Source organism: Ahaetulla prasina, chromosome 2 (assembly GCF_028640845.1).
Source record: "Ahaetulla prasina isolate Xishuangbanna chromosome 2, ASM2864084v1, whole genome shotgun sequence".
Lineage (NCBI taxonomy): Eukaryota > Metazoa > Chordata > Lepidosauria > Squamata > Colubridae > Ahaetulla > Ahaetulla prasina.
Genome location: NC_080540.1, coordinates 109,094,076 through 109,106,845, shown reverse-complemented (window position 1 = coordinate 109,106,845; position 12,770 = coordinate 109,094,076). Strand labels below are relative to the sequence as shown.

Below are 12,770 nucleotides of genomic sequence, written 5' to 3'. Positions count from 1 at the left end.
CAAACTCTAAAGTTTGAAAAAAAAAACGTTAAGTTCCTAAACTGCCTTTGTCTATACTGCTGTGGTCTAACTGAATTTGAAGAACAGGACCATCAGTTTTACCTGCAAGTAATTTTCAGCTTTCTTCCTGTCAATCATACTAGTGGAAAATTCCTCCATTCATTTAAAAAAGATAAACAGTTGTAACTTTCAAATTTGGTTAATGTGACATCTATTACCGGCCTGAGCTGTCAGCATTCCAAAAAAGGGATATCACCCTGATCTCCAGCCTATCAGGATGCACGAGGCTGAGTCTTGGAAAGTAAACCTAAACATTTACAGGTGTATAAGTACTGGAGCTAGCTAGCACAGATAATGCACCTGTCTCAGGGAAAGGACTAACACAGGTGTGTTGGAACTTGGGCTACTGCCAGAGCTAGATTATGAGCTCATTTGATCCACAGATACACTCACCTCCACGCTGCAGCCCGCAATTTCCAAGCATCGGCCAGGAACCACCTGAAATGAACATCTACTATGAAAATTTCTTCCACCCACAGAACGTTCCTAGTCCTCAACGGCCCACCAACTTTGAAACAGGGGACTACTCTGCTGCACCCAATCCTTACTTGTGGTTAAACGGACCTTCCATTAATTCTCCACCTTACCTGCCAGGATCCAATGGCAGTCCGTACATCCCACCAACCTATGGAATGCAAAGGCAGCTCTTGCCCAACATGCACGGCCTGACAGGGAATGAAATGGGCTGGCTCCCTATGCCTTCTCAAGAGGAGCTGATGAAACTGGTCAGACCACCTTATTCCTACTCTGCCCTGATTGCCATGGCCATCCATGGGGCACCAGAGAAGAGGCTGACGCTCAGCCAGATCTACCAGTACGTGGCAGACAACTTCCCCTTCTATAATAAAAGCAAAGCTGGTTGGCAAAACTCCATTCGTCACAACCTGTCCCTCAACGACTGCTTCAAGAAGGTGCCCCGGGATGAAGATGATCCAGGTAAGAAGCTTTCTTAATACTCACTTTGCTCTTCAGTTTTCCAAGATTTCAGCTAAAAGATCTTCTGAGCCAGGTTCTGATTTTGTCTCGCTCGCAGTAAACATAGACAGGGTTTCTATAAGAGGCTTTTGGTGTCTTTGAACTCATCTAATCATAATTGTGCCACAATAACAAGGATGGACTTTAGATCAGCACAGGAAAGGCCGGTTGATGGTAAAAAAAGACAGTGTAGTGTGGGCCACTGGGGCAAAATGGCTTGAGATCACTAAACTGCAGAGGTGCTTCCTCCTTTACCAGATTCACATGACTTGATAGACATAAAGATAATTCCACACTAAGCCACACTTTGCCAGCATTTGATTCTATCCCTTTAACAGTTCTGTGATAAGAAGAAGTTGGCAATTGATCAGTCTGTGCTTTGAGAAGCATTGCCTGTTGTATAAAGACACTGGAGCATTTTTTCCTGTAGTCAGCTGGTTCTTTCCTTGGCTGTGAAATGAACGGTTTCTTCCTTATAATTTCTTGGTGGATAAAACAATTGCTGGGAGACACTTCCAAATACCCACCCTCATTCCTACCTGCAGTCTTGCCCAAGGTCAAATTCTGCTTTATTTCAGTAAATTCTCCTGATGCTAATTAGGGGGTCTGTCAAGTATTTTGTTGGAGAAGTAGGGATTTTTGTATGTGTCTGATAAGCACAAACTGTTAAAAGTTCAGTTTTACCTCAAGGCAACCTGGACAGGGCCTGGCCAGAGTTATTTGAATACAAACAGCCTCTCCTCCCCCTCCTTTTTTTAAAGGGTGTTGCCCAATCTGCTGCTTTTTCTGAATCCAAGCCAAACTAAGCCTTGAGAACCTGCTCTTTGTTGGCTTCAGTTATATTTATGTTTTCTTGCTCTTGTTCTAACAGGGAAAGGCAATTACTGGACTCTGGATCCCAACTGTGAGAAGATGTTTGACAATGGAAATTTTCGGCGAAAAAGGAAGAAGAAATCTGATTGTAGCACCAGCACAGTGACTTTGGCGTCTGACAAATCAGAGGACAGTGCCTTAAGTGGCAGTCCCAAGGCTCCAGAACACCAAGATATTTTGGAAAACTCATCGGGAACTGAGAGTTCACCTGAAAAGAGGTCTCCACCACCACCATCCACTACTCCCTGCCTCAACAATTTTCTCTCCAGCATGACAGCTTACATGAACGGGTCCAATTCAGTGAACCGCTCGGTGCCCCTGGGACTTGGCAATGATGGTGGGGACAAAATGGGACAGAATATGGTAGGCTTCAACACATACACGCCTCTTCCCAGTCACGGGGGTGGTGAATGGTCCAATTCGATGTCCTCTGGTCATCTAGGCTATAGCAGTTCAGTGCTTAACCAGTTCAACACCAGTTTCTACAATAGTCTGTCTGTCAATAATACCCTGTATGCAAGAGAGGGAACTGAGGTGTAAACAAATGGAGGCCTTGTGACAGGAGGAGTCGTGTGAGAAGTGAGAAAGAGGAACTATGTCAGGGAAAGGACTTTATGTGAGCTGCCCTCTTCCCCATGTTTCTTAGACAGACCAACGTTTCTCTATTAACATGTTTCCAGGCAGTGGTGTTCATAGAATTCAGTGGCTTCGAATCATACAAAGACTTTTACTCCTCATAAAAATTGTAAAGAAGAGCATACCCTTTTCACTTTCACATTAGTCAATCAGAAATAATTGGTTTCAGGCTTTTTGACATTAAAGCAGAACAGAGTGATCGCTGCAGACATAAATCTACCTTTGGAAAAATCCACCCTCTTTTTGCTTTCTCTGCATTCCATTTGAATACAAGAATACCATAAAGTAAAGCATGGTAATATTCACTAATTGGGTTGAATTAGTTGGGCTTTCTTCTTGTCTAAAAACACGGCATGATCCAGCTGATATTAAGTATGCTTAATATCTCACTTATTGGATGGGACAAAGCTTGCGCTTCTCATCCGTTAAAAAAACAAAAACATTTTTACTGTTTACTTCTGAAATCTACTATTTTATCAGTGCAAAGTGACATGCAAAGAAAACAAAGTGATGGAAGTGTTCTTAAATAAGAACATATATAAATAAAAAGTTGGACTTTTTATCATCCTATTTTTTTGTTTACAGATATTATTTAAAAAAAAAAATCTGGAAAACTCCATTTAATTTTCAGTCAGGTGAATTTAGTCAAAAGTGTTCTAATCACCAAAAGCAATGGTATGTGATATATACAATGTTAGATGATAGTTGAAGAACAAAGCGTAGCGTTTCTGCATTGTACAACCCCAAACTCTTGCTTCTAAAAACAAGGTTTAGTTTGGGTTTGGTGTAAGCAGAATGCTATTGTTGCGAAGTATAATAGAAAAGCTCTCCTGGAAGATATAAAAGATAAGACACCACACTTCTAATATATACATACATACACAAAATATATGTACACATATATTTTATCAACACCTGACAACTCATGAGGAAATAGCTATTAAATCTGCCTTTTTCTTTTCTAAGCCCTAATATATTTTCTGTGCTTGTACTTAAAAACCTATGCTCAATTATGCACGCTTTCCTTATGCATTATATAATGTTGGCTAAAGTTAGGGTGGGAAGTCATGTTTCTATCAAGGGCTAAAATTGGAGGGTGAAAAATCTGTTGCAGGCTGCCCTTTTATTTCCCACAGCAAGAGTCAAAACTATTTGGTTTTACTCCTCTGACTTTATAATGCCTTCTTATGCTCTCCTTCCTCCACCCATGCATAGATTTTTCCCCCCCTAGTGTTTGATTCTGAAGCCTTTGAAAGAGCCTTATTAGATTGAAAGACATTACAGACCCCTGTCAAAAATGTGTAGCCGATGCATATGACAATCCTAGTGAGGCTTCAGTGGTGCTTACACTTGATCCAGTAAAAGTCCAAAGGAGTTTAAATGCCCCCAGGCGAATGGGACAAAAATAAAATCACTGCTCTTGGAGATTTCTTATTCTGTCTATTTTTGATTCTGATGTCATTATGGGGAGGGGGGGAATGCAAAGGGAGATTTTTCTAATAAAATATTTGTCTACCAATGTGTATGTGTGTGTGTACTGAGCTGGAAGCACACCATGGGTGCCAAACCAAATAAGATAAAAATGGATGATGGTGACATTCTTTTGACAACTGTTCCTTTTTATGATGCTTTAACTTGCAATTTTCTCCTGGGTCAAACCAGTATAACGTATTATCATTTGACAGAATGAACAATGCAATGTCTATCTGCATGGTCTGATCTTTTGACTTCAATCCCTCTGAGCAACACACATGAATAACAAAAGAACACTTGAAGCAATGGGACAAAAAATGCCATCTGTGGCTGCATCCTGTCTTTCCACATGCTCTTCTTTGATTGCAAATGTCCTTGGAGGCTGGGTATTAAATGAGGGACAAATTATCTGATGTATTAAAATCAAAAGGAACATGGGCTTCACTTTCTGATCTACCATGCAACAATATTAAATAGATGCATGGCTCTGTCAATGAAATCAGTAGGATGCGGTGACCTTATTCCCAATTGCTCTTTTAAAGCAAAGGATGTCAGAAGGAAAAGCAAAGGCTGTGTTTCTAATATGTGACTATATTGTGCCAATAAGTGGTTCTTGCCAAAATCGCCTATGCTAGGAAAAAGCTGAAATTTACTGTAGTTCTATTTGGGGTACGGTAAGGGAAACTAGGGAGAGCTACAACCATATACAACGCTCCATGGCCTAGGGCCGGGATATTTACGGGACCGCCTACTGCCACCATTAGCCTCTCACCGACCAGTGCGCTCTCACAGAGAGGGACTCCTCCGGATACCGTCAGCTAAACAATGTCGGCTGGCGACCTCTAGGGGGAGGGCCTTCTCTGTGGGGGCCCCTACCCTCTGGAACGAGCTCCCTCTGGGGCTTCGTCAACTCCCCGATCTCAAGTCCTTCCGCCGCGAGCTGAAGACGTTGCTGTTTCGAAGAGCAGGACTAGCCTGAATGTAGTTTTTTAAATTGGGATTTTTAAAAAAGGGGTTTAAATGAGGTTTTAAATTTGTATTCAAAAGTTAGAGCATCAATTGAATTCAACTATCTATTCTTTAGCTGTTTTTAATCTATTATATGTTTTCTGTTGTTTTTTGTCTGTGAACCGCCCTGAGTCCTTCGGGAGAAGGGCGGTATACAAATATAATAAATAAATAAATAATAAATAAATATACAGTTGAAGGTATGAGGGTCTAATTAAAATGCATATGACCACAAAATGTAAGTAGGCAGGGGGCAAACAATCTCCATTCATGCAGTGTAACCGTTGATATTTTTTCTCAAGCTCTTAGATAAAGATCCTGATGGTTTGCAGCTCTCTAAAATCTCTATTTAAAATTTTGCTACTGTAAAGGAATTCTACCACAGGTGAGTACAGTAGTGGCCAAAATTGTGGAAACCTTTTGGGAAAAGGATATTTTCTAAAACTAGCTAATAACCCCACTTTTTTTTTTTGGAGTAATACCATAAAATTATATATTATTGGAAAGATAATTTAATCAAGAATGTAATGCAATAACTTTTATGAAGAATGTGCTATTAGAATAGCAGATACAGTGTAAAGAAGAAAAGTGAAACACGTAGAAAAAACGAGATATACAAAAATTATCACCATAAAAAAAATGAGATATACAAAAATTATCACCATGTCAGATAATACTTAGTTGGGCAACCTTTAGCATGAATTATGGCCTTACAACATCTTCCCATGGAGTGAACCAAGCTTTTTAGTTCTGCAGCTGTTATAACGGGAAACCAAGATTGAATGATTGCTTCTATTAACTGGGTTTTGTTGCTGGGTTGCTTCTGACTAACAAGTTTCTTTAGTCGACTCCATAGATTTTCAGTTGGGTTAAGGTCTGGGCTATTCCCAGGCCATTCCAGCAGGGGAATATGAGTATCTTGAAACTCAAAAAAAATATATGGTGTTATTAGCCATCAAATCTCAAACATACACTTTTCCCAAAAGGTTTCCACAATTTTGGCCACTACTGTAGAGACCAACTTGGGAGATGGGATTCTATACCACCTTTTTTTTTATTTCATTTTGTCACAACAGTATACACAAACATCGTCATAAATAAAAACAACACATCATAAAAGATATATATATATATATATATATATATATATATATATATATATATATATATATATATATATATATATATATAAGTAAAAGTATGCAACAGCTATGTTAATTTGATATAATGAAAGGAAAAATAGGACAGGAACGGTAGGCACTTTTGTGCTCTTATGAACAAAATTATTCATTCCAATATCTCTTGCCTGACATAATGCTTCACCTGAATAAAGCAGTTTCAATGTCTACCACCCCCATAATAAGAACTGGCAACACATTTTTGCTGAATTCTGCGGTGGTGTTTTAACTGATTTTATTTTTTTTTCCTGCTGCTCAGTTGTGTCTAATTCTCAGACTGCTTGCACAAATCCCTACAGTTTTCTTAGCAAGTTTCTTTTTTAAGTGGTTTGTCATTGCCTTCTTCCTAGGGCTGAGAGAGTGACCGGCACAAAGTCACTCAGCTGGCTTCACGCCCAGGGTGCATTAAAAACTCACAATCCCCTTGTTTCTAGTCTGATGGCTTAACCACTGCACCAAGCTGTCTCTTTTTAGTGTTCTATGCAAAGACAAACTTTGGTGGGAAGGAAGTTGTTGAACTTTGCACTGGGGACTTAACCTGGATCATACTGATGCTAAATCCAGGCCAGCGTAGGAGGTCCTTCCATTTGCTCCAAACTTACAAAGATCAAGATAATAAATATTGAAGGAATGTTAGAAAGGGAAGGAACTAATATCTAACCAAGTGAACCATCTGGAAGTCAATAAATAGCCAAAGTAACTTTGCATTTTCCAAGGATCCTTCTGGGCAATGAGCAAATGTTCTCATCACAAATCCTAAGATTAGAAAGATATTAAGAAGAGCCTCACAAATTCCTTTGAGTTGTTCCCGAAAGCAGCAGGTTCAGCTTGTTAAGGAATTAAGTCATCTCTGTCCATGATGCTGGCAAGAAATACTGTTTTTTTTAAAAGGGAAAGACCAATTTGGGGGTTTGCCAGTGATGTTTTGACTTCCCAGTATGTAGCTGACAGCTGTGGGATTTTCTGATCATCTTTCCATCCAAGGACTTATCAAATCTGACATTTCAAAGAACTGAATGCTTGTCTCAAAATTCGAGTGCAGCTTGTTATGAACTGAGACATTATTCCATTTAACCCCTTAATAAAGAAGGCCCACCCTAATCTTTAAGGAAACTATATATTTAAAAACTATTAGCCCGGGTGGTGATTATCAGAGGTGTTACATTTTTGCTCCCATGATCTCACAAGGCCTAGCATTAACCTTCAAGCCATATGATTTAACTGATGTTTGGCCAAAAAGGGGGGGAAAAACACATGGAGGATTATAATGCTTCCCCTAAGCTTTTCTGTTGAAGCCAGTCGCTCATGTTTGCTTGACTTGCCCTTTTCCAGTTTCAGCAAAGTACTTTTCATAAACAATTCTATTTACTGTCTTTAATTTCTCATTCACTAATTGGGAGAAAGTCTTTAAGCTGGCAAGGCATAGCCAAAGAAACTGTTTCATCAAAGAGAAAGACAAATGGGAGCAGGAAGGATGGAACATTTTGGGTTTCACTTGAATATATGCCCTGTACAATCACTGCCTTGTCTTCCCTACTAACCTGGGATGAGAGAATGTGTCCTGTATACAGACAGCATGTACTTATTCTTAGTGAAGATTTCAAATCCATTTTAGAATGGTGATTTCTGCGCTGGCATTAACAGGATGGATTTTATTTGTCTAATGGAGCAGGAAATGCATTTTCCTATCCAGGAACTTCTATGCCAGCGGTTCTCAACCTGTGGGTCGGGACCCCGTTGGGGGTTGAATGATGATTTGCCAGGGGTCACCTAAGACCATCGGAAATATGGGAAGTATACTTGCGAGTCGAAGAATCGCGCTCCAATGGTTGACTCCACAAGCCAGCTGCAGGCTCTTCAAATCGCTAGCCGAATTCGGCTTCAGGCGCGATGAATTAAAAAAGAGAGAAATCTTTGCTCCAATGTCTCCCTCTCAAGCCAGCTGCAATCACTCCCAATCGCTAGCCTAATCTGGCTTCAGGCACAATAAACTTAATGGGGAGGAGACTCCGCTTTAATGCCTCCGTCCTCAAGGCAATCGCAAGCAGTTCAGATCAGTAGCCAATACGGCTTCAGGCGCGATAAATTCAAAACGAAAATAATTTTATGGTTGGGGTTGCCACATCGTGGGGAATTGTATTAAAGGGGTCGCAGCACTATAAAGGTTGAGAACCACTGTTCTATGCTCATCAGGTAGGCCACTAATAAGCTGTTCAAGAACTGGGTTTGTATCAGTGGTGAAATCCATTTTTTTTTTACTACTGGTTCTGTGGATGTGGCTTGGTGGGCATGGCAGGGGAAGGATACTGCAAAATCCCCATTCCCACCCCACTCTGGGGCCAGCCAGAAGTGTATTTTCCAGTTCTCCAAACTACTCAAAATTTCTACTACTGGTTCTCCGAACTGGTCAAAATTTCTGCTACCGGCTCTCCAGAACCTGTCAGAACTTGCTGGATTTCATCCCTGGTTTGTATGTATATACCAGAATGAAAAGGATAATAGAGAATGAAAGAGGAACACAATTTCAATTGGAGAGCCAATTCTGATAGTAACATTACTGATCTTGAGAGGAAATGCCCATATTAACTTGGGAATTTGGGGAGTTGAAGCCCCAACATTTTAAATTTGCTGAGGTTAGGAAACACTGACTTATGGATGAGTATACTCTGTAGGAAGAGAGAAACAACCCTATCCTTGACAATGAATGCAAAACACTTTGATGATATAGGGTGCTTCTTTGTCTTCAGAATGTTTAGAGAAAGAAAGTTACACAGGATAAGTGCAAAAGGGATGCCATCCTCAACAGAACAATTGGGATGTGCAATACCTTACATACCAATAGGAGTTTTGACACTTTTCTTTGAACTTAAACAGCTTATCGGTTGCTGTCACATTCCAAACTCTGTGTATGCAAAATCCATGCAAATCAGACTTAATTCACCACATTTGCCTCTAACAGCAAAGGGGTGGGTGGGTGGAATCTGGTTTGTGTTCTGGCTGCACCATTAACCCTATGGAAGGAATTCTAAGAATGCTACCCTATTTTGCTGTGGTCTGCTCCATTCTGCATGTGTTTTTTCATAATTTAGTCAATATACCCAGCGTTTGCAAGAGATACATTAGCACATAATTTTTACTGAGCATAAAGGTGCATAATTTCTGTAGGATGCCACAAATTTGAACAAATATAGCCTTGTAGGTTTCCTATTTGTTTTCACAAAACCATAGAATGATCTATAATAGTCATTGAATTCTGCCCTTAATTATACAGTATATAACCCTTCTAAGATGTGATATGTAAAATATTTCAGTAGCCCTTGTTTAGCTGCAGAGAATTTTACATGAACTATCAAATGGCATTGATGGAAGATATTTGTTTAGAAATTAGTACCTGGATTTTGAATCTGCCTCTTCCACATGCCTATAGCAATCTATATAATGAAACCTTTGGGATAATTATACTTACCTAAGGGACTTTTTGGTACTGGGAATTGGAAAAATAAATGTAGCATTCTTATATAGTATCCTGAAGATCAGCTGACTGGGGGATCTTACTAGTACTAATACAATACTGGTACTCCTTGACTTACAACAGTTCATTTAGTGACCATTTGAAGTTACAACGTCACTGGAAAAAGTGACTTATGACCATTTTTTATATTTATGACCATTGCAGCATTCTCATGACCAAAATCTGGATGCTTGACAACTAGTTCATATTTATAGCAGTTGCAGTGTGAATGCCTTTTGCAACCTTCTGACAAGCAAAGTCAATGGGGGAAACCAGATTCACTTAACAACTAGGTTACTAACTTAACAGCTGCAATGATTCATTTAACAACGGTGGCAAGAAAAGTCGTAAAATGGAGCAAAACTCACTTAACAAATATATCATTTAGCAACATAAATTTTGGGCTCAATTATGGTCGTAAGTCAAGGACAACTTGTACTTTCTCTTGACAATAAAGAACCTGAGTGAATCCTTCCTGAATCAAAGCAAAGGTTAATCAGAGACTGTAATCAATGGGTAAAGTATTTCAGTTTCCTCTTTAGGATCTGACCTTCTAAGGAGCAGTCACAGTTGAACAATGTTGCACAATGTTGTACAATTCATTGTACACTGCTTTATTACAATTATTTATAAGTTGTCTATTTAAATACATCTATTGCTGATGGGAGAATTCCAATTATTTTCCACTTTCCTTTCTCAGAACTTTAGAGTGAATGAAGTAAACATACATTTAGCTTATATGTTATTGAGTCAAATGTCACCTTCTCCACTCTCCTAATTAACTAGGATCCTAACTTAGATTAATTTTAAGAGTATCTTTGTTCAAGTCAGAAAAGGGTATCTCTTTTCTGACTTGAAATTAATAAAGCAATCTCTAAGAATGATGAAGAAATTGGAAAAGATGTGTCTATGTGTCACTGTTGTGGCAGGAATTTGGTTTGGACATGTAGGTAGAACAACTAACTAACATCAAGTAACATTAGATCTTTGTTGACATATCTGACAGGAAATTATCTCTATTGGTACAAGTCCATTGTGTTTCTTACCTTTATATCACATATCATATAGAGAAAATTTCAAAAAGACGTTCCTCTTTGTTTATGGCTCAAACATGTCTACGCTTTGAAAACCAAACTCTGAACTCTGATAGAATAGATTTCTGTAACTGCTGTTACTCTCACTATTCTTTTGTGAGACACTGATGCAGATAATACTCAACAAATAAATCTATTAGAACACTATAGTTGATATAAGAAAAATAATGATTAATGATTAAAGAAATAAATGATTAAAGAAATTTTCTTAAATCACTACATATAACCTTCCATAAACATGGCCAAATTTCCATATTCTTAACCAGGGGAAAGTGACCCAATAAGAGAAACCTAAAGAGGTTTAGCTGGAGGAAAACAAATTGTTGTGTTACTATATACTGATTGGAAGTATGACACACACTATCAATATAATGTTCATTAAATTAGAGATTCATCAGGTTCTTTAGCCTAGAGATTTATTCTCTTTCCCTTGTTGTGAAACAGTTAAGCAATAGTCACTAGTTTCTCAACTCACAACTCATAACATGAGTTTTTTTTGATAAAACCTATTTACTTATTTCTGGATTTATTTGGATTTGGCTTCCTGCAGCATGTATATTCAGCCGGTCATACAAACCAGAAGTATCTTGAAGAAAACTGCCACATATGGAAAACAAACTTGCTTGGACTTCCCTTAGCTTTAAGTACTCAATCATTAACAACAACAACAACAAAAAATTAAGTTTAATTTATTTTGCAAATCAATCCTATAAAGGTAAAGGTTCTCCTCTCACATATGTGCTAGTCATTCCTGACTCTAGGGGGCGGTGCTCATCTCCGTTTCAAAGCTGAAGAGCCAGCGCCGTCCGAAGACATCTCCGTGGTTATGTGCCTGGCATGACTAAGCGCCAAAGGTGCAAGAACACTGTTATCTTCCCACCAAAGGTGGTCCCTATTTTTCTACTTGCATTTTTTACATGCTTTTGAACTGCTAGGTTGGCAGAAGCTGGAACAAACAACGGGAGCTCACCCCATTACATAGGACTAGGGATTTGAACCACTGAACTGCTGACCTTTCAATCAACAAGCTCAGCATCTTAGCCACTGAGCCACTGCATCCCTTACCTTATCTTATAAATAGCTACAATATAAATATACTTTTGCCATTTACAGAAGTGAGATAATAGACCATTGGTTTTATTTAGTTTGCACAATTATTTATACAATAGTTTTCACGTCATCAGAATTCCAACTGAGTCATATCAATGTGCATTTTTCCATAGGAGAATATGGAGCTCAATAATTAAGCTTATGGACTTTAAGCAGAAAGTTGAAGTTCAATCCTGTGGGGCTAGAACAGACTCCTGAGTAAACTCTTGGAGTAGTCTAGTCTTTTTAAAAGCAAAGGTCTAGATGGGTCAGTAATATGGCTTGGGATAAGGAAGATATATATCATAGCTGTGCTCCAAACAGACAGGTATTATATTAGTTGGTCACCCTGTGTTTTCATTCATTGCTCACATATCTATTGAGTGGATATTTTTTAGATCTTCCAGGTAAGACATAAAGATTTAAACAATGTATATAAAGCTTTCCAACAGAACAGATTGTCTTTTAAAAATTCAGAATTCTTTGATGAAGTTTGAGCAGATTATAAAAACATGTATTAAAGACAGAGGTGGGTTTCAGCAGGTTCTGACCAGTTCTGGAGAACCGATAGCGGAAATTTTGAGTAGTTCGGAGAACCAGTAGTAAAATTTCTGACTGGCCCCACCCCCATCTATTCTCTGCCTTCAGAGTCCCAGCTGATTGGGAGGAAATGGGGATTTTGCAGTATCCTTTCCCTTGAGTGGGGTGGAATGGAGATTTTACAGTATCCTTCCCCTGCCATGCCCACCAAGCCACGCCCACAGAACCGGTAATATTTTTTTTTGAAAGCTACCACTGATTAAAGGGTAAATGTTATAGACCTGAACATCATACTTATGAAGGATGGATTAATATTATGAATGGTGACTTGGC

At 38.9% G+C, this 12,770-nt stretch overlaps 1 protein-coding gene across 1 annotated transcript; it reads left to right on the top strand.

Annotated features, from left to right (window-relative positions):
• Window positions 1-373: 373 nt before the first annotated feature.
• FOXI1 (forkhead box I1) lies at window positions 374-4,029 on the top strand. Its single transcript, XM_058173505.1, has 2 exons — window positions 374-996; window positions 1,907-4,029. The coding sequence occupies exons 1-2, from the start codon at window positions 423-425 to the stop codon at window positions 2,446-2,448; spliced, it is 1,116 nt and encodes a 371-aa protein (XP_058029488.1). The 5' UTR covers window positions 374-422; the 3' UTR covers window positions 2,449-4,029.
• The last annotated feature ends 8,741 nt before the right edge of the window (window positions 4,030-12,770 follow it).

Excerpts from the sequence above, each read along its gene's own strand:
- FOXI1 (XM_058173505.1), top strand. The coding sequence starts at position 423 with ATGAGCTCATTTGATCCACAGATACACTCACCTCCACGCTGCAGCCCG. Across the intron at positions 997-1,906 it reads CCGGGATGAAGATGATCCAG|GGAAAGGCAATTACTGGACT; the intron begins GTAAGAAGCTTT and ends TTGTTCTAACAG.